A 23,283-nucleotide genomic window follows, 5' to 3' on the forward strand; every position below is an offset into this window, starting at 1 on the left:
TATGGCATAAAAATGTCAAAAAACGTCATAGTATAGTATGGCATAAAATGTCAAAAAAACATCATAGTATATTAAGGCATAAAAGGTCATAAAAACGTTATATTATGATAAGGAATAATACAACATAGTATAGTAAGGCATAGAAATGCTTAAAAATGTCATAGTATATAGTATGGCATAAAAATGCCAAAAAACATCATAGTATAGTATGGCATAAAATGTCATAAAAAATTACATTGTATTAAGGCATGAAAGGTCATGAAAAAGTCATAGTATGGTAAGGTATCAAATGAAATGGTATTTTAAGGCATAAAAATGCCAAAAAACGTCATAGTATATTAAAGCATGAAAGGTCATAAAAACGTTATATTATGGTAAGGAATAATACGACATAGTATAGTAAGGCATAAAAATGCCAAAGAACGTCATAGTATAGTATGGCATAAAAATGTCAAAAAACGTCATAGTATATTATGGCATAAAATGTCAAAAAGAATTACAGTGTATTAAGGCATAAAAGGTCATAAAAACGTTATATTATGATAAGGAATAATACAACATAGTATAGTAAGGCATAGAAATGCTTAAAAATGTCATAGTATATAGTATGGCATAAAAATGCCAAAAAACATCATAGTATAGTATGGCATAAAATGTCAAAAAAACATCATAGCATATTAAAGCATAAAAGGTCATAAAAACGTTATATTATGATAAGGAATAATACGACATAGTATAGTAAGGCATAAAAATGCCAAAAAACGTCATAGTATAGTATGGCATAAAAATGTCAAAAAACGTCATAGTATAGTATGGCATAAAATGTCAAAAAAACATCATAGCATATTAAAGCATAAAAGGTCATAAAAACGTGATATTATGATAAGGAATAATACGACATAGTATAGTAAGGCATAAAAATGCCAAAAAAAAGTCATAGTATAATATGGCATAAAATGTCAAAAAAAATTCAGTGTATTAAGGCATAAAAGGTCATAAAAAAAGTCATAGTATGGTAAGGTATCAAATGAAATAGTATTTTAAGGCATAAAAATGCCAAAAAACCTCAAATTATAATATGACATAAAAATGCCAAAAAACATCATAGTATAGTATGGCATAAAATGTCAAAAAAAAATTACAATGTATTGAGGCATAAAAGGTCATGAAAAAGTCATAGTATGGTAAGGTAACAAATGAAATAGTATTTTAAGGCATAACAATGCCAAAAACTGTCATATTATAATATGGCATAAAAATGCCCAAAAACGTCATAGTATAGTATGGCATAAAAAGTCAAAAAAACATCATAGTATATTAAGGCATAAAAGGTCATAAAAACGTTATATTATGATAAGGAATAATACGACATAGTATAGCAAGGCATAAAAATGCCAAAAAACATCATAGTATAGTATGGCATAAAAATGTCAAAAAATGTCATGGTATAGTATGGCATAAAATGTCAAAAAAAAATTACAGTGTATTAAGGCATGAAAGGTCATAAAAAAGTCATAGTATGGTATGGCATAAAAAGTTAAAAAAAATTCATAGTAAAGTATGACATAAAAAGTGGAAAAACGTCATAGTATAGTAAGGCATAAAAATGTGAAAAAACGTCATAGTATAGTAAGGCATAAAAATGTGAAAAAACGTCATAGTATAGTAAGGCATAAAAATGTGAAAAAACGTCATAGTATAGTAAGGCATAAAAAGTCGAAAAATTGACATAGTATAGTATGGCATAAAAGTCATAAAGAGTCATAGTATAGTAAGGCATAAAATTGTCATAGTATACTAAGGCATAACAACGTCATAGTATAGTATGGCATAAAAAGTCGAAAAAACGTCCTAGTATAGTATGGCATAAAAAGTCACAAAAATATCATAGTATACTAAGGTGTAAAAAGTCGAAAAAACATCACAGTAAAGTATGACATAAAAAGTGGAAAAACGTCATAGTATAGTAAGGCATAAAAAGTGGAAAAAACGACATAGTATAGTAAGACATAAAAAGTCAAAAGAATGTCATAATAAAGTAAGGCATAAAAAGTCATAAAAAAGTCATAATATAGTAAGGCATAAAAATGTCATAGTATAGTAAGAGATAAAAATGTCATAGTATAGTAAGGCATAAAATGTCCAAAAAACGTCATAGTATAGTATGGCATAAAAATTCATGAAAACGTCATAGTATAGTATGGTGTAAAAATGGCATAGTATGGTAAGGCATAATAAGTTGAAAAAACATCATAGTATAATAAGGCATAAAAATGTCATAGTATTGTAAGGCATAAAAAGTCATAAAAAAGTCATAGTATAATAAGGCATAAAAATGTTATAGTATAGTTAGGGATAAAAATGTCATAGTAGGCCTATAGTAAGGCATAAAAAGTAAAAAAAATGTTACAGTATAGTAAGGCATAATAAGTTGAAAAAACGTCATAGTATAGTATGGCATATAAATTCATAAAAACATCATAGTATAGTATGGCATAAAATTTCATAAAAAATTACATTGTATTAAGGCATGAAAGGTCATGAAAAAGTCATACTATGGTAGGGTATCAAATGAAACGGTATTTCAAGGCATAATAATGCCAAAAACTGTCATAGTATAGTATGGCATAAAAATGTCAAAAAACGTCATAGTATAGTATGGCATAAAATGTCAAAAAACGTCATAGTATATTATGGCATAAAATGTCAAAAAAAAATTACAGTGTATTAAGGCATAAAAGGTCATAAAAAAGTCATAGTATGGTAAGGTATCAAATGAAATAGTATAGTAAGGCATAAAAATGTGTTGTATAATAAGGCATAAAAAGTCACAAAAATGTCATAGTAAAGCATGGCATAAAAGTCAAAAAAAGTCATGGCATATCAAGGCATAAAAAGTCAAAAAAATGTCATAGTATTGTAAGGCATATATACATCATAGTATAGTATGGAATAATAAGTCATAAAAAAGTATAGTAAGTCATAAAAACGTCATAGTATAGTAAGGCATAAAAAGTCAAAATGTCATAAAAAACGTCATCGTATAGTAAGGCATAAAAAAAGCCATAGTATTCATGGAAAGAAAATAGAAATCGGAAAGAAGAAAAATAAGAAGATAAAATGTTCAAGAAGCTTTGGCACTTTGTCAGGACTTTTGGGGCAGGGGTGGGTGGGGTAGTCATGAGAACTGGAGTGGCGAGGAGAGCTAACTGTCGGCTGGTGCATCCGTCAGCATGTCAACTATAGGTAGGATTCTGGATACCTGCAGATGCAGCAACTTCACAAACTTTATCTAGTGAATAAAAACTAGATCTTGATTTTGCAAATAGTAGGCTAATAGCTATAAGCAGTAAGCAACAATCACCCTCATTAGTGATAACGGACAAGTAATTATAATACAGCCTAATAAATCTCAACAGGGCTGCTGGATGCTGTGCGGTCCAGCCACACCAGTCTCTGAGAACCTGTGCATCACCTCCAGGCAGAACAACTGTAAAATGCAAACACTAACATACAATAAACAAAAAAATAACAATGCAATAAATCTCAGAGGAAACTGCTTCTGCTTGAGCAGAACTGCTTGACAGACCAAACAATGTAATTATATATGAGTCAATTTGCACTAGTGTACCATCCTCATAATCATTGCTTTCACCTTCAGCACACACCTATAGCACTCACCCACTGTGTTTCCTTCTACGTCATCCAGCCTTGTCTTTATTTCAAGCACTTTCTGCCCCTTTCCTCTGTGCTGCAGTCGCCATTCAATGCCCACTTCCTGCGATAAGGGAATTTCATGCTGCCTGAAACCACAGTTGAGGAGGACATCACCTCTCAGAGGTGCAGATACAGACTTTATGTGGGAAAATACCACAAATATCACTGGGGACAGAAAGCAAAGATAACAGGAGATACAAAGTTATAAGAAGGATGTTATTCCCTGTCTAACAAAACAAAGAATGGAAAAGATTCAATGAAAAGATTGAGGTGTGATATTAAACACTGCATCTCACCCTCAGTCAGCAGAGTACCCGATTGGCTAAGAGGCAGGCCCAGTTTGTTTTGTATCAACGTCGAGTGGTCTTTTTCCACCATCAAAGTCTGCAGAATCAGTGCAGTGTTGAACTCAACTCCCTCCACACTAAGGGATGCCATGAAATAGGCTGGATCCGAACTTTCCTGGGATCCACGAGGAGAGTAACGGCTTATTTCACACGTCACCTCCTGTTCATTGCAGTCTGCATGGAGCAACACGGCTGCATTGGGGATCTCAACTGATGACACTGCCACAGAGAAATGAGAGGAGAAGTTCAGCACCGGTTTTGAGTACATTAGACCAAACTTTACATGTAGTGAAGACAGGAAAAACCTTTGGCCTCAAACAGGAGGAGGTCTGGATCCGGGACTGAGGGTGGAACAAACGCAGTGAGCGTTTCAAGGGATTCTTCAGGAGCCACTGCAACGTCTCTGAAGACAACAGTAGCTGGAGTACGTGTGAAGGCAGCACCACCTCCCATTCCACCCAGTCCAACTCCCTCCTCCACCAGGGTGCAGGACAGTACCACATCTGCAGCCCCATCAGCTGAGAAACAATGGGCAGATAGAAAAAGACTTAAGACTGCTTAAGACTTCCTAAAAAGGTTAACTTATCATCTTCATGAATAAATGCTCATACCAGTAGACTAGTATTATGAGAAATAAGTATAAATGTTGATTTACAAGTCTATTATTTCCTAATAATGTCTTGAACATTCAGTGAAAAACAAAACTAGTTAATTTGGTACAAATTAGAAGGAAAAGCCACTAGGGGTCTTGGAATCAAAACAACAGCAAAAGAAGTTGTTAAGTATCATGGGGATCATGGGAGTTGTCTTCACCACCATTGCTGTCACTGCAATAAGTTTGTCCCCGTTAGGACTCTTTCAGTGTCAATCATACAGGACATTTTCACCAGTAGCCGAATAATCCACAGAGGTGTCCTCCTCTCCAAAACAAATGAACCACGTTATTAAAACTGGTAAAAACACAGAATAAAGCAGTTCCATGTTAACAATCAGTGTTTCTATGACACTGTCCAGGAGACACTGTTTTTCTTGGAGGGGATGGGAGCCAAGCTGCCTCTTAAATTTGCTCAGCTTGTTTCTCTAATAACTTAAGATCCAGGATCCAGAAATCCGATTACTAAAATCCTTCATCCGATTAAAATCTACCAAGGTCTAAAAATGTGTTAAAGTTGGATAAAAAGTAATTTTTGATTGGCAGACAACCACAATACTGACACATGCGTAAAGGGGATATGATGCCATTGATCAGTGACCAAATGAAATTCACCGTTACCTTGACTAAAATTATAAATTTCTCCAGATTTGAAAATTACTGGAAACATTAGTCATAATGTAAGTACACAACTCAACCAAATATATGGGTCTAGTCGTTTTCAGACATTTTAATGCTGACAAGATACACAGTATACCTTTAATAATTCAATTATTGTAAAACATTTAAATTCTATACTTTCAACTAAATTCATATTTTTGCATTTTTGCATGTCTAGCTGCCCTGTTAAAAGACTGTGGGTTACACTGTATTAGTTGTTCATGTGAAACAGGTGTATCAAATGGACAGTTTCTATTTTACCTGTAATTACTGCCAGTTACATTGTTATTTCCTGGAAACTTCCTAGAAATTAACACAGTTTAATGCGTTACCAGATTAAGTTACCATCACCATTTTAAATGGAAGGTTTATTACTGAGCTTGACAATCAAATAAAGGTTAATTTACTGGCACTATACTGCGTCCAGCATCAATATGCCAACATTAATACTCTTACCACATACGCACGTCATGAAGTATCCAAACAAAATGACTTCAATCATCATCATGGAGTCTGGATTCCGCGTTTTTTTTAAATAATAATTTTAAGGTTATTACACACATAAAGTGAGATAGCAGCTGCTGAAAACAAAAAAAAGCACCACCGCACTTTCGCTTTTGATTTCAACGACTACAGCAACTCATTGCGTCGCTACAGTCTGATTTTTTTTTACAGCCTTTATCGCACCAAATGAATAATGTACGATAAATGTACAGCAATAAATATAATCTCATCTAACAGTAAACTCTTGAGGTGGTGGGCTACGGCGGCTGTTTCTCGGTAACATGCGCGGAGGGCAGGAGTGCAAGAGTGAAAATGAAAGTGAGTGGACGGGATCCGGGATCGTCCAATCACAGAGCAGCAGAGAAGGTCATGGGTCATTATGGACGCACTGAAATCACCTGTTTCATTTTGAGACCCATTTACAACTTTTTTTGTTCTTTTTAAATTACAAAAGATTTACTCGTATTCAGTCAGAACTTGGTATTCAGTCGGTGCAAAATACAGTTGCTGAGGTGAATGGTGTATGTGGTGGTATGTCATTAAATGTTGATAAAATTTTGTAAGAATCTAAACATCTAAAGTGCTTAAAACTTTTGCACAGTGGGCTACTATAAAAGTTTGTTTTATCTACAATTTTAAACTTGACATTAGTTGCGCCTTGAGTAAAATATGTTGGCTGAATAAATAGTATGACAGACTATTTAGTCCATGCATGAAGTATAATTCCTCTTCAGTTGCTCATGTTGTATAATGAAAAATGCTATTTTTGGGGGCATTGCCTGATTTCATTGTGCTACTTGTGACAGTGCGCACACACACACACACACACACACACACACACACTCTTGTTTATAAAGGTGGTGGGGAGAGAGGGAGGTGAGGGGGTTGGTTCAATATATGGTTGGAACAACAGCTTAACCCCAACAAAACAACTGAGGAACAGTGCCGGGTCTTTGTAAATAATGTGGCAGCCTAATAATTGTAGACTAGTAAAACATCTCAGTGATGTATGATATAGTAGACTGTTGACAAATTAAAGAAAAAAAAAGATGAAGTGTAGTAAGGTAAGTAAGGTGTTGAGCCAAAATAGCTTCAGTGGTTGTTAAACTGGTTTGAGATCTGGTGACTGTGAAGGCCACAGCATATGTTTCACATAATTTTCATCCTCATCAAACAATTCAGGTCACCAGGGGTGGTGACCTGTGGATGGAGACACTGCCATCCTGTTTTTCCACTCATTCTTCAGGTTTTTATTTGTTACCATCTGAATTTCCCTAGGGGATAAATAAAGTATCTATCTATCTATCTATCTATCTATCTATCTATCTATTCAGGGATACACTGTCACTGTTACTTCTGTTCATTTTTTATCGACATACAGTATGTAGTATATGTACTATGCATATATGTGAATTATATATGGCTGTAAACCATAAGAACAAGGTGTTTAATGATGGTTCTGAGCTGTATGTATGATGCACATGTGATCAGCTGATGCAGCTGTCATTGTCCTCTCAGACTGAGGCTGCAGACTGGTCCAGCAGCAGCAGCAGTTCTCACTGTGTGGATTATATATTCTCATTAGATATTTAGCAGTGCTGGACATCCTGAGCTAAATGATCCACACCAGCATCAGCCAACACATCTGATTACAGCGCTAATTCAAATGTCCACTGCTTTTATACAAACTTCACTTGAGTGTGTGTAAATCATATAGATAATAGCTCGGAGCAGAAAAGTTCTCATAACAAGATGGCTGATGTATTTTGGGTACAATTCATACGAGCTGATTGTCAACTGAATTCTGTCATTAACATTAAACATGTTAATGTTGAGTTTTGATTGTTTTGACAGTTGAACCTTGAAAGTGTAACCAGTACAAGTAATCCACATTATCAATAAGTGTTGCAATGTTATTGCCCTCATACATGTCACAAGTCATAGAATGCAAAAAGGAATCCTCAATTATAATAAAGCTTTCAAACAAAGTGCAGATTGTGGAATGATTCTTTAATTTAGAAATATTTTCAAAGACACAATGATATATAATATAATATTCTATGGGCCAACTATTAGCTCTGTGTATATGGTTGTTTATATGCGTAGTCTAGGTCAAGCTATATCATGGGTGGTGGTGTAGAGTAATGGGACAGGTGGAGTCTATATGTGGCACGGATCCAACAGACCAGCTAAGAATGAATGAATGAGTGACAAGGAGATCTCAATTTTTACCGCTGTCAAGCTGGGCACACAAAACACACAGCTGGGTGGTTAATTTCTAGTCAGGATAGTTGCTACAAATATGATTATATAAAATGACTGTAAAGAGACTATGCTGGACCATAGAGCCTCTCACTGGTGTGCACATTAAACACATGGATTCAAGAGCCATTTAACCATTTCTTTTGTTCAGGAAATTCAGCAAGGAACTGATGGTTGGATTTGGATGAATGCATGATTTCTTCTGTACAACAAACAAAAGTAAAAACCTTGCCATGCACACCACAAAAATAATAAAGGGTAACTAAAACAATTTTCTTTACTAACAATTTTCATAAGATTAATTTAAGGTAAACATAATTTGAAAGAATTAACAATAAATGATATCAAACAAACATTAGTTTCCAGCAACTTACTGGTGTGACAGCATGGTCTCTAAAAAAGGGATCTCGGATGTACACACCCAGTGCTTTTGTAAACTCCCCTTTGCAATCTCTGCCCCTGTCCTCCTGTCCTCTGACAGGTGAATCTCCATCCACCCAGTCTGACATGTCGGCTTGAGATTTTTTAACAATAATAGAGTACAACACAATTTAATAGAACATATATATACACTTTTACGGTTGTCGCAGCCAGCTGTTTTCAGAGAAAAACAGCTGTAAAAAGCCACTGTCCACTACCTCCTCACCAGCAAACAGCAGGCAGACACAGTCAGAGAGCAGCTGGTGAACATAATGGAGCATTTAGGAGTTGAAGAGTTAAATTTAGCAGTTTCCCCCAGGATCTTTTGGAGACCAAACACAGAGACAAAAGAGAGGGGACACTGGACTGAGATCATCAAAATGTGGACTGCACTTTATAATTGAACCTCCCACATTTAGAGCTAATGAGTGCAAATGATGAACAGTAGAAAACTCTGGAAGTACAGACTTGCAAATGTCTTGTTCTAAAAAAAGCCAAAGGCCCCTGTTCAGCAGTCAGGCTACTTAAGTTATATAGCTGAAATTACTTTGAGAAAAAGCGTTATTTCACTAACCCCATATACAGTAGCTGTGTACCTCCTAACAGGTGTCATCCATATTTTAATTTGGACATAAGGTTTAAGATATAAAAGACTCATTTTGGTGTGAGAAATTACACAAATATTTTATGGTCTCACAGCATCAGAGCCCTATTCATTGTTATAGAGCATACTGGAATGACATTGCACATTTTAAGGCTCTCCCTTTGGTTTCTAACTTTAGAGGAGAGTGCTGCATGTTCACAAATATTTACCAATCTGTTCTGGCGCACAGGAATAAGAAATGTGAATTCTTAAAAAGGGTTGGATTCTCCTTTAAATTCACAATCCATGATTATGATATAGTGTTCCATCCTCAAAGCATCTGGTGCAGAAAAATAACAGGCTAAAGTTATACATATTAAAGTCAAGCCTATTGGTGATCTTATTCAAATCATGTAAACTTAAAAATGAAAAAGGTCATTTTCCACACATATATGTTCTAGGATTACACTGGACTTGAAATGAAATGAGCAAAGCAGGAGAAGCAGCCAGCAGGTTCCATTTCAAAGTATTTAATCTTTTGCTTTCAGTCAGTCAGGTGTGAGTAGTTACAGCTGAGTGGTTATAATAAGAGAAAGTGCACATATATCAAATGTCAAATATAAACAACAACAATAAATGATTCAAAACCAAAAATCAGTACATCAGTACATTCTCACTTTAAACATATAATCATGTGAGAACAAACCATGGAGATTAGATGTACTTCTTAACAACAAAATAAACATGACTTGAGAAAATGTAATAAAATAAACTCACTCAACGTACACAGGAACAAAGGTGAGATGATAGAGGGAAGCAGCTGAAGTGAAGGGCAAACAGAGAATGAACTCAGGACACAGAACAAAGAACACTCAAGGCACCTGTATCACCTGCCCAGTTAACACACCTGTTCTCCTGCTGCTCTTCAGCCCAGCAGTCATGTGACCCCACTTCCAACCCAAAGTAACACATTAAGTAACCTTAATCAAATTAATAAGTTGATGAATAGCTACATACATGAATCGCATGAATCGCAAAACCTATAATAATTCCAGTGTTCATTGGAAATTTATTCCAGATCAGTTGTGGTTTTATGAAGTTATGAATTATGTCCATTATTTTGACAGTTTGTTTATTTATTTAGCTTAGCTCTCCTTAAATTGACCACTGCAGCCAGCACGTTTGTTCAAAACTAGCATCCTTTACTTTGAAGACGAGCTGTCTCTGCTTCTGGCATCTGTCGTAGTGTGAGGTGTTACAGTGACATTAATACCAGTTAGGTGGGAAGGGGTTAAAGTGGATACTGCTCTTAATTGTCATTTTCACTTTTACAATAGGAAAGATCTTTGACTAATCTGAAATACATAAATACATACATACAGAAAAGACACATGTAGATCTGCATTATATCACTTTATTCACACTTGAAGAAAAGATGCTTTTGAAAATACAATGCAATGACTAGTGAAGAATGTGTATGGCATTCATTCAATAACTTTAGAAAGTTCTGAAATGGTTCTAATCATCATAAGCAGGAATTTGTACTTAATCGTTTTATCATCAACTGGAAGATTATCTTAATTCACAACTTTTCTTGTGACACAATATCTATTAATTCTGCAGACAAGAGTATAATTAAATAGCAAAATTAGTTCTCTTTCTTCTTATTTTATTAGAAATGTCATCATCTTCACATCAGGTTGTAATGAATTACTGTAAATTTCAGTTCTCTTCCATGGTCTTCTTGATCCAGTCCACGTAGTTGGTGACTTTGGTATAGATTCCATATGTTCCCTTCTTGCCGCAGTCAACGCCCCAGCTCACAATCCCTGCAGCCCAGAACCGTCCATTGTCATATAGGGCATAGGGGCCTCCACTGTCACCTTGGCAGGAGTCCTTCCCACCTTCAGGGACTCCAGCACAAAACATGTTATTTGTCAGGTTTGGTACGCCAGGCCTTGTCCTCCTAAACGCAGTGATGGAAGTACTGCATATCCCCTGCTCCACCACAGGGACCTGCAAGTACTTCAGCTTATTTGTTAAAACCCGTCGTTTGTCTGCCGTCTCTGTAACGCCAAAGCCTGACACCAATCTGAAAAAGATATAGAGGACACAGTTATGATGAACAAAAGAAAAAAGCAAATAAGAGTTCCCTTCACATGTCAGCACAACAAGGGAAAAAGGCAAATAGAAGAGTGAAGAAAAGTCAAATGACTCACAAAACCGAAAGCAGAGACAATAAGTAATATTATATAAAATGGATTGTGCAGTATTGTGAATTGTTTTAATTACCCAATGGTGCCAGTGAGGTATGTGTCTTCCTCTGCTGGCAAACATAAGGGCATTACGGATGAAGTGAATGTGATCGGGTCTTCCAGTTTGATCAATGCAATGTCATTGTTGTAGTTTACATTGTTGATGTTGTTGTAACCAGGGTGAACATGGACTGAGGCAGCATTAATAGGCAAGACGTTTAAGGTTTGAATTTCATTAAGTCCCATGTAAATCTGCAAATCAAAAGCACAGGAGGAAATTAATGCCAGTGCAAAAACATGTAGGCAATGGATAATGCAGGTAACAACGACAGTGGCTTTACTTACCCGTACAACGTCCTTTGATGCTGGTGTTCCATTATTATTTGCTACGACATGAGCTGCAGTCATAATCCAGTGGTCTGCAATCACCATGCCTCCTCCTCTGCCTCCATCTACACTCAGTAGCACTTGCCAAGGGATGGTATTCACTGGAGCATCATTGCCTCCAATGATCCTCTCATAGGAAGAGATGAGTGCTGTTGGCTTGCCACAAACTAAATGTGATACAGACGAATACATACATATGAAGTTGTACACAAGTACAAACTTTATTTTCCAATTATAATTTATAAAAAAATCTACATTAAGTTTTGGGTAGGGTATTATTTTTCTAAAGAAAAGCAATACCTGGTAGGCACATTGGACTGATAACAGCATCATGGTTGGATCTCCACTTTCTGTCTGCTTCACAGGTGAAGCTAACTGAAGGGCAGTAGGAACAAAAGGAAAATATAGTTGGGTGTTAATCTTCCCCTTAGGAGCAACTTAAAACCAGCTATCAATCTTAAATACTGACTGTCTCCATGGTGTGTTAGTACACCGTGACATCACTGTTGGATGTGGTTACAGTTGCAACAGAGCAAACTTCTGGCCACACCCATCAGTGATGCTGGGATGGTAGTTAAACTGTTTTTTCAGCTTGGTGTTTACTCTTCAGGGACTGGTATTTTTGCATATTTTATCCCACAAATCATTTATATGTTAAACCACAACTAAACATTTCATGCTTTTAAAAACGAGTATATGTAAACACTTTTCAAATATATTTTGTGTTCAGTGTATTTCCGGGCTTCCATTTTTTTCATATATGTTTTTATACTATTGAAAATCTGGTGCTTTGGTCTAGAAATGCAGTAGAGAAATCAAGCTGCACTTAAACTGATACACCACACAATGATACCGTAACACTGATAAAAATCAATGCAGGTCACAAACAACTCATACAAGATTGAACTAACCAAACCAAAGGCTGGTAGGAAAAATCTAAAACTGTACATTTAAAGACACGAAATGTGAATATCTCACCATTTACGCCCCCAAGGAGAGAGTAAAATGGTTCATTACAGTGATACTGAACAGCAGAACGGTACTGATTCTGAAAGCCAGACAGGAAGGTCACCCCTCCATTCAGCAAAGATTCAGGTTCTCCACAATCAATTACTACAGGAAAACAAAACAAAGACATGTCAACGTTTTTCTGGTGAGACACATCACACATCATCAGAAGGAATTATATTGTGGTTAAATCACAACGAAGTTTCCATTCATTTTCCAATGGGTGTTTTTCCTGAGCTTAAAGATGACATACTGTGGCATTCTGGCAGAGGGAGGTGCCACTGTCCGTTGCTTTGGCACATGGTAGAGAAGCTCTCAATCTCCTGACCATCCTGAAAGAGAAAAGAGGGGAATTATAAAATGGCAATATCACACAATGACAAATAAACAAGAGCTTTTCATAATTGTTCATTGTGATAAAAAGAGGAAAGGTTTCATCTAACCGTCATCAGCTTGTATCCTTGGTCACATCGCACAAAGATGTAGTCTCTGTAGAAATATTCGGTCAAGATCGGTGTGACTCTGCCTTTAACTACTTTAGCAGGGATTGGGCACTGCACTCCTGGAGACATCATGGAAAAGTAGACATTAAACATCAACTGCATATCTGAAGTTACCCAATGAATTAGTTCCAAGCAGATAGGATGGTGGAAAATGTATTTCACTGAATGCCAGAATGTTTTGACAATGGCACTCCCTCTCACTCTGTGTGCTGTAGTCCAGGCTCCAGCCGTTGCTCAGACCTTCATCATCAGTGTGGTAGTCCAGTTTGACAGTATTGGAGTTTGTGTCTATCAGGCCTGGACTCTTTGCACCACACAGCTTCATGGGCTCTTTGTCTTGAATGGTCACCTTTGGAAAGAGGAGTAGGACACCGTTCTTTTATTGTATGACATATCCATTTATTGCTCTTTGTTTGTATAAAAATCGGTAGTGAATGGAAGCTGCTTGATATAACCTGCAGCCAGTGATGGAGACAGTTTGGGCCTTGCTGAGTGCCCACGCTCTCGATGTGGAAGTTGTCAGAGAAGTTGAGAGACACAGTGAAGCCAGATTCTACAGAAATGATGTACTGACAGGACACGGCATGCGGTGGGGAGTTAGGGTATCCTGGACTGAACAGATGTCCCTCTGGCTCATCAAAAATACCACCACCGCAGGATACTGGGCAAGAAGAAAAGGAAGAAATCAACACACACAAAAGAAAAGGCCCCTCCCCCAAATAAAAAAACATTATTCATCCAGTCTTGTATCCTTAAAAACTTTGCTGAGAGTTTGGCGATACTTCAGGAGAGTAGAAATACGATGCTATGAATCCAGTAATAAAGAAATAGTTCAGTCGTTTGGGAAATTTCTTTGTTACTTTTCTCTGAGAGTTAAATGATGAACCTGTTGATATCCTGACATTTCTCACTGACCACTCACTGACCACCATTGCTGTTGGCTGCTACCTCTTCCACCCCGGCCTCCTCCTTATGTGTTATGCTTTTAGTGTCATTGACCTTACTGAGGACAAATGTTCATTGATGTGATACACGATTGCTGCTTAGATTCTTTGAGAGCTCCCTCAAAGAGCAGCACATTTTCACCTTAGCAGTTTGGGTGGTTTAGTTTGGGTGACATATGAGTCCCAAACAGTTTGATTTAGCATTGGCACCCATACACAGGAGGCATCTATCTGCGCAATACTCACACACACAGGTGCGCTGGTCTGAGCGAAGTTCATAGCCGTGGTGACAAGAGCAGAGGTATGAGCCAAGGGTGTTGAGGCAGATCTGATCGCAGAGTGGACTTGAGCCATCTACGGGGGCGGGCGCAGAACACTCATCTATGTCTGTAGATCAGAAAATCATTAAGTTGGTGGGAGACGGTTCAGCAGTGAGAAGAGGGAAGTGAGAGAAAAGCTGACAGATGAAGAAGAAGTTTTACCTATTGCCTGATACTGAGCAGAGAAGCCCACATTCTGGTGACGCTCTGGGTTGTTGCTGTCTGTCTGGAAGATGAGGGTGAGTCTATTGCCTGGAGAGAAGATGGGCTGGTTGCCAGGGTGATGCCCATCGGCAGAATTCTCATGGCCACAAAACTTTCCCAGGACCTTTCCATCATAGAGAACCTGTAGGACAGTATGAAGGATAAATCATGAGGAGGAAAAATTGCTGTGAAAACATTAAGTGTGTCTGAATCCTGCCTGCAAGTTGTACTTGGCTGTAGATCTTTTGTGCTATGTATTAATTGTCCATAATGAATACTATGTCTGTGACACCTCATAAGGCCAGAAGTCGAAGATTAACTCTCCTATCATGGGATCTGTGTCAAGCCAGCACCATAGAAGTAGATGCAAACCAGAAAGACTGCATTGATGGTCTACTTTTAGTGGACATAGGCTTATAGAATGAACTTATAGTTGTAACCAACAAGAACATCACGTTCAGCCTAGCAGAAACATGAAAAGGTATTTGAAGTCGGTAGAGAAAGTGTCAAAGTGCAAAGCTTAAATTCTTGATAGTCAAGCTTGAGTCAGGTTGTCAAAACTGGCTCTTGTATCACACTTTAGTTTAGAGTTCAGGCACTACAGCACTGTTGTTTATGAATATACAGTGTATGTGTTGAAATATGGCTCTGACTGTAAGGGAATCGTAGTAGCAGCCTGCAGAAGCTTCAATGTCCATGTGTGTGAAGGTGAGTCGGATCTGGTAGCCCTCGGGTACACTGAGGTCCCTTTGCTCCAGCAGGTTGATAGGGTAAGGCTGCGGATACTGGGGGGACTGGACCTCCCCGTGCATTAGAGGCTCAGAGTCAGGCAGCGGCCAGCACTCACACACTGACACATACAGAAACCTGGAAAGATGCATGAACAGAGTCAGCAGTTCGATCTGTTTATCAGTCTGTGGACTTCTGAGCCGCTAGGCCAAAGTTGATGCAAACAGAGAACAAACACAGGGACACAGTCAACACAACTGTGGCAGCCACATAATGTTGTTGAGGCTTTATATATGGCATACTGAAACATGGATCACTCATTCAACCTATAAAACACAACTCATCTGTCACATTGATTGTACAGAAGTTAACAGACAATGATATAAGACTCCACTCGATAATTGATATATACTGTGAATTTTGTAATCAAGCAATAAATTCATGACAAATACTATTTAAATACAACATAAAAATGGGCTTAAACAAAAATTTAACTTACCAGATGATACAGTGGGTCCACCCCATCTCTGAATTAAATATATCTGTGAGTGAACTGATCAACTGTTGTAGGAGCAAATGCCTCACATTCAAGTGAAACATTAATGTTGTTTCCAGTGTTTAGCAACTCACTCCGTTAATGCCAGGAATATGTCTTGTTTGTCTTGGCAAAATCAAATAAACGCTTGACTTTGAGGGTCGATGCTGGAAATAATTCCTCTGTAATGCAGAATTAAGAAAATTTTGTAAATTAGACACCTCCTATGAAATGCAAACTTCTGTTTTAATTATTTTTTATAATCTATTCTAATGAGAATTGCATGAAATATAAAGAACCAGCCTGATTTTGTTTCTTAAACAGCTCTCAGATTTTATACCCTTATCTCAAATTCTGGCTCATGCGCTCACAAGCCGCATCCCACCACTAGAGGGAGCCATTTAAACGTTTTTGTTTTTTGTTTTTTTTCAGCATCACAGACTGTTTTCCACTTGATACCGGCAGGTTGGTAAAGGATTTGGGTGTCAAAGTATTGGGTGAAGCAGAAGATTGCCTCGATAGATTGGAGTAAGTAAAAATAAGTATATGGATTTGATTGTTGCTTACTACATGGGATCAGTTTGAACCTGTTGTCAATTTGAGACCATGTTCATCTTTCTGCTGCTGAGGGACAAAGTCTGACCCCCCCCCCCCACCGCATTCCCCTGTGTTTTAGTACTTTCAGGGCTTTGGGGGCTTTGGGGGATGTGTTATAGCGGTGCGCAACACATTTTTTTTTTTTAGTCTATTCGTTTACATGTTGGTTCAGTGGAAGCATTAAAAGTACGCCGACTAAACCACTGGCAGTTCCTGTTTGCAAAGTAGTCTTGAAGGCACGTTCAGCTCTCACTGGACCACTCTGATACTGACGAAAAGATAAAAACGTAATGATTCTCAGTGAAGTTCTGGATCCAGAAGAAGCGTCTGTTTTATAATAAGCACATTTTTACACTTTAGGAAGTGTAATTTGAACACTGAAATTAATGTTTTTCAGGAAATTACAGAAAAAAAATAATACATATGATCTGATTTTTACTGATGACTAAATCATCAACATCACTAAGTGGTGGTAGAGCATTACTTGTTCTCTGAACGCCGCAATGTTGAGGAAGTGACATGAGAGCCATATTGTGAAGAGGTCACCTAGGGTTTGTTTTTATAAATAAGGTAACAGTCAAAACCTACAAACTATTTCATTTTAAAATGGGGGTTTTGAAAAACAGTTTAAAAGATATGCATGAAAAAATAAAACAAAGGACTGATGCAGAAAACCTTAGCTGTGAAAGTGAATATGGTGCTATTAGCATTGCATGATGACATCCCCCCCCCCCCCCCCCTCCTAATCTGCTGCTCATTGACCAATATTGCAAGATGTGGTAATGATTGGTGGTGTAAGGTTTTCTAAGAACATGTTTTTCTCATGCCTACCTCTTCCAGGCTGTTGGTGTAACTGGGACAATGTTTTCAGTCTACATATCTCATCAATTAAGATAATGGTTCCAGCTGAAATGTTCAGCTTGAACTACTGTGTATGAATTGAACAAAATAATAAACTAAAAAGAAACACTATAATTTAAAACTGAAAACAAATTATTGTTTTACATGTTAAAACACTTTTGTCTGATGTAATGTATACACTGAAATCATTGGTATTAGTTGCGTATGCAAAAGTTTCTTCAATATTGTGATACTAATTCCTTATCTCCCAGCACTAGTAGTCACAAAGTGCCAGGAACTTCACTGTGATCTTGTTGTTCACAAACATGTTTCCAAAAAGTTGCTGTAGAGGCTTCACATCATTACAGATTACAATACAGCCCGTATTGTACTTTATATTCTGTCTGGATGGTCCTTGTTGTGATGCAAGGAGCTCTCACACACAGCATAGTAAAGACTAATGTATAAATATGCAAGAGTTAAGTATTGCAGTGAATGGAGACCCTGAAGGAAGACATGTTTTGTGTGTATCTTTGCTGATAATAATAAAAAGACAAGTTGATTGCAGTTGATTTGCAAACAGTTCCTTTAATACAAAAGTGAAGTATGAAGTCATAAAGTGTTATTATCATTGTGTTTATGTATGTTGGTACATTGATTACAAGATTATAGTCTTTATTCTCATAAACATTTTTATTTTAGAGCTCTGAATCAGTCCTGAAATGGATTATGGGGTTATGGTTAGTAGCAAAGTGTTTCCCCTTTAACTTTCCCTTTCTAAGATTTGTCTACTTTATCCATTGTCTCCTTAATCCAGTGTACATATTTCTCCACTTTGGTGTAATACCCCTTGAACTTCCTCTCGTTACAGCGGGATCCCCAGGACACAATGCCAACCAGATTATAAGGCCCACTGCCTGTAGACAACATAGGTAGAACAAATGGACCTCCACTGTCTTGCTGACAGCTGTCCTTCCCCTCTGCTCCAGCACAGAACATGTTATCAGTGAAAGTCATGCGGTTGTTAGGTGATGAGTAAGGTGTATCCCGACACACATCGAGGGAGTAGACCCCGATGTGAGCGTATTTCAAAATACGAGACTTGGCAAAAGTATTCCTCACTTCTGTAATCCCCCAGCCTGAAACTGTGCCTTGCTCATTTTCCACCATGCCCCTGTTTACAGGTGGCAGACAGATGGGAAGGAGTTTTGGGCCCAAATTCACCCTGGAAGCTAATCTGATAAGAGCAATATCATTGTCAAAATTGGTGCGCCTCTCAGGTGGAATGCTTGTGTCATAGCCCGGATGAATTATGATCTTCTCACTGTCCATGACAACTACGTCAGACACTGCATAAGATGTTTTCTTCCCATCTACCAGTCCACCATACAGCTGCAAAGAAGTTTCCTCTACCCCCTCCACAACATGAGCTGCTGTGACGGCCCACCGGTCGTTGATTAGTGATGCTCCTCCTCTGCTTGGCCTTTTTATCAAAAGTTGCCAAGGTATTTCTCCCAGCACTGCATTCTGACCTCCTAAAATCCTGCCTGCACTCACAGATTCTTTTTCAGGCATCCCGCACACTGAAATACACAGATATTCATCAATGGATTCATATGAAAAAGGAAACTTCTCCAAATAAATAATAAGTAATGTTGAAAAATGTAAGAAATATATTAAACATTATACCTGGATTGCATTTTGGCAACTTTGAGTCTCCGCCACTTGATACCCATTCACCACTGGCACTGCAAGTGTATGTGTCTGAAAGATTGAAGAAAGCATGTTGGTGAAACAACAATAGATCAACCAATCAGTCAATCAAACCAGAAAGCATTGCGTTCCTAAACGTTAGTTTAAGCAAGAAATGTGTAAAAGCTTCCTGTAATCACCGTCTCCATCCAGGGTATAGTACTTTGAACTGCAGTAAAAGTGGATCTGGTCTTCAAACTGAGTGTGTGAATTATCTGAGCCCACCAACTGCAGAATACCATCTTCTGGGATATCAGGATAGCCACAATTTACAGCTTTATGTGGAGGGAAAAAATATTATGGGTAAAAAAACAAGGAATCCAAGACAACTCATTTTAGTTAAGAAATTTTCTGAATAAAACAGAAATCGGTTTGAGTCAGACTCACATTCACAGGGGTGATAAGGGACCCATTGGCCTGTACTCAGGCATGTTGTCTCATACTCTGTTGACAAGGTCTGGATGCCTTGCTACTTTGCAGAAGAAGAATTTAATTAGCTCAACATTGTCTGAAACATTTACATCAAATATAGAATTAATAAAGATTCAGGCTCTCTGTACACTCACAATATTCACAACATGGCCAAGATCACAAGTAACTGTCACTGTTTGACCTGGATGATGTTCTGGTTTGTGAGGAGTCGCAGTGGAGTGTGAGGTTACGACCGCTGGACAGACCTTTCCTGCAGTTGACATGTGAAAGAGTAATTATTTGTGATGAGTTTCCAACCAACCTCCTAACCAATATTCTTTTCCCACTATGGCACAGAGGCTGCAGCACCTCTGGTCTTGAAGTGGAAACTGAAGCCATTGTTTGTGCCGAAGCCGTCAGAGGTAAAGTGGATTTTGACGTGATGTGAGTGAGTGAGGAGGGGAGATGGGGGAGGCGAGTCGCCACAGAATGGTCCCAGAGTCCCAGAGAGAGTCTCAATCTGCAAACAAAACAACACAGGTAATGTCTGACAGTGTGTCATTCCTGATGTCCTCCCTGCTCTGTTCATTCTGGTGAAACATGCAGATGTATGTGTGTCCCCCGGCATGTACAGTACCTATAAAAATGATTCACACAAATGTCAAAGTACAAAACACATATTTGCATAAATATTCAACCACTTGAATAGGACACATCTACAATTCAATCATTTCTGGGGCATCACTGGTAACACTGAATTAGTTAAATGGAGTAAAAAAAAAAGCTATATCAGGACAGGGGTAGGCAATCCTTAAAAACTGAGTGGGTGCTTCAGCAGTTGCAACTTCATGAGGGAACGAGGAGGGAGGTCTTAAAAAAAGGTCACACAACCTCTTGGCTACAGTTTCACGGGAAGCTCTCAAGTAAAATGAATGAAGCCGAATGGAGGGGAATCCTGGAGGAAAACCTGGTGCAGTGTACGAGAAAACCTGCGACTTGGTAGAAGACTTATTTTTCATAAAGACAATGACCCCAAGTATGAAACCAGAGCTATTCAGGAATGGCTTTAAAACAACATTGTTAATGTCCTGGCGTAGCTGAGTCATAGTTCAGATCCAGAGCAATGGGGAAAAATTTCAGTGTCCATATGTGCAGTGCTAATGGAGACCAACACCTATCCACACACAGACTCAGGACTCTAATCGCTGCCAAAGGGATATCTACTAAGACTGAGACTTGTAGGGTTTCAACATTTTTGTCCGATCTTGTTTGCTGCTCTATTAAGTTTTAGAAGAAAACACGCTTCCATGTGGCATTTATGTATTCTGACTCAACACCTACCCTCAGTGCGTCTATGCATTGACCATCAGGGCTTTGCTCCACATCGAAAACCCCAGAGAAGTGCAGCTCCAGCTGCAGGTGGGCCTCCACAGACAGGGTGTACTGACAGTTGGCATTCTCTGCATATGAACCAGGCCAGGAGGGACTGGATATGTCTCCTTTGTTCAACCCTGACAGGTCCTTGCTACAACTCACTGTGTTGAAGATAAGAGTTCATTGTCATCACACATATATTTCTTTAATTAACATAATCATAAGCATTACACAATCAACCTTCTCATCTAATTCTCCTTTTTCCCCTCCTTTGTTTGTGCCTGCTTCTGCTTCCTCTTTTCCCATTTTCACTTCCCTTTTCAGTTTTGTTCCTTCTTCTTGATTTGTCATCCTCTGCCTCTATATGTTAACTCATATTTCTGTGCACTCTTTACTGATAATATGACTATTTGTACCTGTGCAAGTGTGTTTGTCCATGCCCAGGTGGTAGCCATGGCGACAGGAGCAGTGGTACCCTCCGATGAAGTTGTGACAGAACTGGGTGCAACCGTTTTCTGGGTCGTCCTCACATTCATTAAAGTCTGAGAGAACAAATTAATTAAAGGGCGAATGACAGATTATACATTACTTAAATGATTTTATACACATGTTGCAGTAATTCCACAAACCTACTGACAATAAGTTGATCCACACATGTCGCTCAACAAAAGACACAAACCAGAACCAGAATTACAGAGATTCTACATTCTTGAGCCGTTCACTTTTAATTATAGAGTTAATCATTTTAACTGTATAAAGTACAGTCACAAATGTTATTATAAACAGTGTTTGTCAGTTTTAGTGTGAAACTCATTTTCCGCCGAACAGCCATGATTGTGCTGCCTGAGGCTGTTTCAGATGAAACATCAGTCACTGCAGCTCCTTAGAACTGAAACTGAAAGTCTCAGTGTGAAACACTCACATTTTAGATGCATTAGCATTTCAGTCATTTATTTGGCCTATTTCTAAGATAATGTCATGATTACATTCATCTATTATTTGTGGCTCAAATAGGAAATCACAGTTGACCGTGGATAAACTCATCCGGGACACTTTATATTTATGACATGAAAAATATGTCAAACTGTTTCCAAGTCAGGTTTCGCAGCTATAAACTACAATCATTGTGAATTGTTGTCTAAAAGTATGATTACAAAAGTATTTATACTGATGAAAACATACACGTACAAACTGGGCTGTCCTGGGGAAAGGGGGAAAAATAAAATGGACACAAAAATACAATGGAAATGGACAATGGAAACTTGGCTTTTTTTTCTCCTGTGTGTCTCACCTTGCACAGTGTAAAAGCCTCTGAAGCCAGTGTGCCTCTTGGTGTTTGAGTAGTCGGAGTGGAAAGACAGAGAGAGGCAGCCGCCCGGAGAGGAGACGAGCAGGGGATTTACAGTGGATTGGAGTTCCTCAAATTCCCTTTTGCCACACAGAACATAAATCAAGTTTCCATTTGAATAGACCTAGGAAAAGAATGGACGGACAAAATACAATAAGAATAGTAGTCGTCTTAACTTACTTAAGAATAAGAATTTTAAGTTCATCATGACCCCTGACCTTCACTGCATCGTTTTCACAGTCCCGGCTGTCCTCCAGGTCCAGGTGGATGAGCCTGATGGAGAGGGTGTGACCTTTGGGGGCACACCTGCTCCAGTTAAGACTGGCATGGGGCAAGTATCCACTGGGATATCCTGGAGACTCCACCCATCCCAGCAGCATCGAGCAGGCCGAGTGGGAGAGCAGGATAACCAGGAGACTGAAGAGAAAGATGGGGGATAAGAAAATCCAGGGGGAAGAGGAGTTGGTGTAGGGAAAACGTGAGGAACATAAAGTCAGGAAAGAAAAGGAACATTTAAATTTATTTACAATTTTAAGTGAAAGACAGAGGAAGTGGTCTATGCATAAAACAGAAGAAAATAATAACTCACAGTGTTATAACCAGATACGTTAACATCTTAAGTACTTTACCCGTCTATTGTAAACCAATATGTGTAGTCTTTATCTGTCTAGTAAAATGTAAAAATCTACACCCACCTTAGTCTTAACATTGTGATCCGATCAAATCTCTCCTCAAATAAACTACCTCAACATCTCTCTTCCCCTTTTCTTATTAATTTACTTTCCATCTCTCACTTTGGCTCGCTGGACCCCTTCCTGTCTCACTCACATTTTGCATCGGTAAGCATTTATAAATCTATTTTTAGATTTTTTTTCTGTACGTTTGCAGTAATGAGGGTAGTGACTTTGGGTTTGTGACATGGCAGGAAGAC

At 38.1% G+C, this 23,283-nt stretch overlaps 2 protein-coding genes across 2 annotated transcripts in view; both read right to left on the reverse strand.

Moving 5' to 3' along the window:
- The window catches only part of tapbpl (TAP binding protein like), a 19,251-nt gene extending 13,065 nt beyond the window's left edge, over window positions 1-6,186 (reverse strand). Inside the window, exons 1-4 of the mRNA XM_022756646.1 lie at window positions 5,833-6,186; window positions 4,370-4,582; window positions 4,014-4,283; window positions 3,682-3,882 (exon numbers count right to left, since the gene is read on the reverse strand). Of these exons, the coding sequence (XP_022612367.1) occupies window positions 3,682-3,882; window positions 4,014-4,283; window positions 4,370-4,582; window positions 5,833-5,884 (736 nt within the window). The 5' untranslated portion in view covers window positions 5,885-6,186. The remainder of the gene's footprint in view (window positions 1-3,681; window positions 3,883-4,013; window positions 4,284-4,369; window positions 4,583-5,832) is intronic.
- A 4,353-nt stretch (window positions 6,187-10,539) lies between these two features.
- Window positions 10,540-23,146, reverse strand: LOC111230024. The gene is made up of 24 exons (XM_022756553.1): window positions 23,048-23,146; window positions 22,571-22,769; window positions 22,296-22,476; window positions 21,421-21,546; window positions 20,972-21,165; window positions 20,000-20,150; window positions 19,786-19,901; window positions 19,607-19,688; window positions 19,360-19,494; window positions 19,157-19,231; window positions 18,248-19,050; window positions 15,995-16,113; window positions 15,420-15,633; window positions 14,725-14,908; window positions 14,489-14,629; window positions 13,754-13,959; window positions 13,500-13,647; window positions 13,239-13,357; window positions 13,049-13,127; window positions 12,766-12,900; window positions 12,088-12,162; window positions 11,746-11,954; window positions 11,438-11,652; window positions 10,540-11,237 (listed from the first exon to the last, which is right to left on the reverse strand). Exons 1-24 carry the CDS (start codon window positions 23,059-23,061, stop codon window positions 10,868-10,870), a joined length of 4,290 nt encoding a protein of 1,429 aa, XP_022612274.1. The 5' UTR covers window positions 23,062-23,146; the 3' UTR covers window positions 10,540-10,867.
- Window positions 23,147-23,283: the final 137 nt, after the last annotated feature.

The sequence above is a fragment of the Seriola dumerili genome, unplaced genomic scaffold, assembly GCF_002260705.1.
Source record: "Seriola dumerili isolate Sdu_G_001 unplaced genomic scaffold, Sdu_1.0 BDQW01000258.1, whole genome shotgun sequence".
Classification (NCBI taxonomy): Eukaryota; Metazoa; Chordata; class Actinopteri; order Carangiformes; family Carangidae; genus Seriola; species Seriola dumerili.

Excerpts from the sequence above, each read along its gene's own strand:
- LOC111230024 (XM_022756553.1), bottom strand. Across the intron at positions 19,902-19,999 it reads TTTCCACTTCAAGACCAGAG|GAAAGGTCTGTCCAGCGGTC; the intron begins GTGCTGCAGCCT and ends TGTCAACTGCAG. Across the intron at positions 16,114-18,247 it reads TGGATAAAGTAGACAAATCT|ACACTGGAAACAACATTAAT; the intron begins TAGAAAGGGAAA and ends GTGAGTTGCTAA.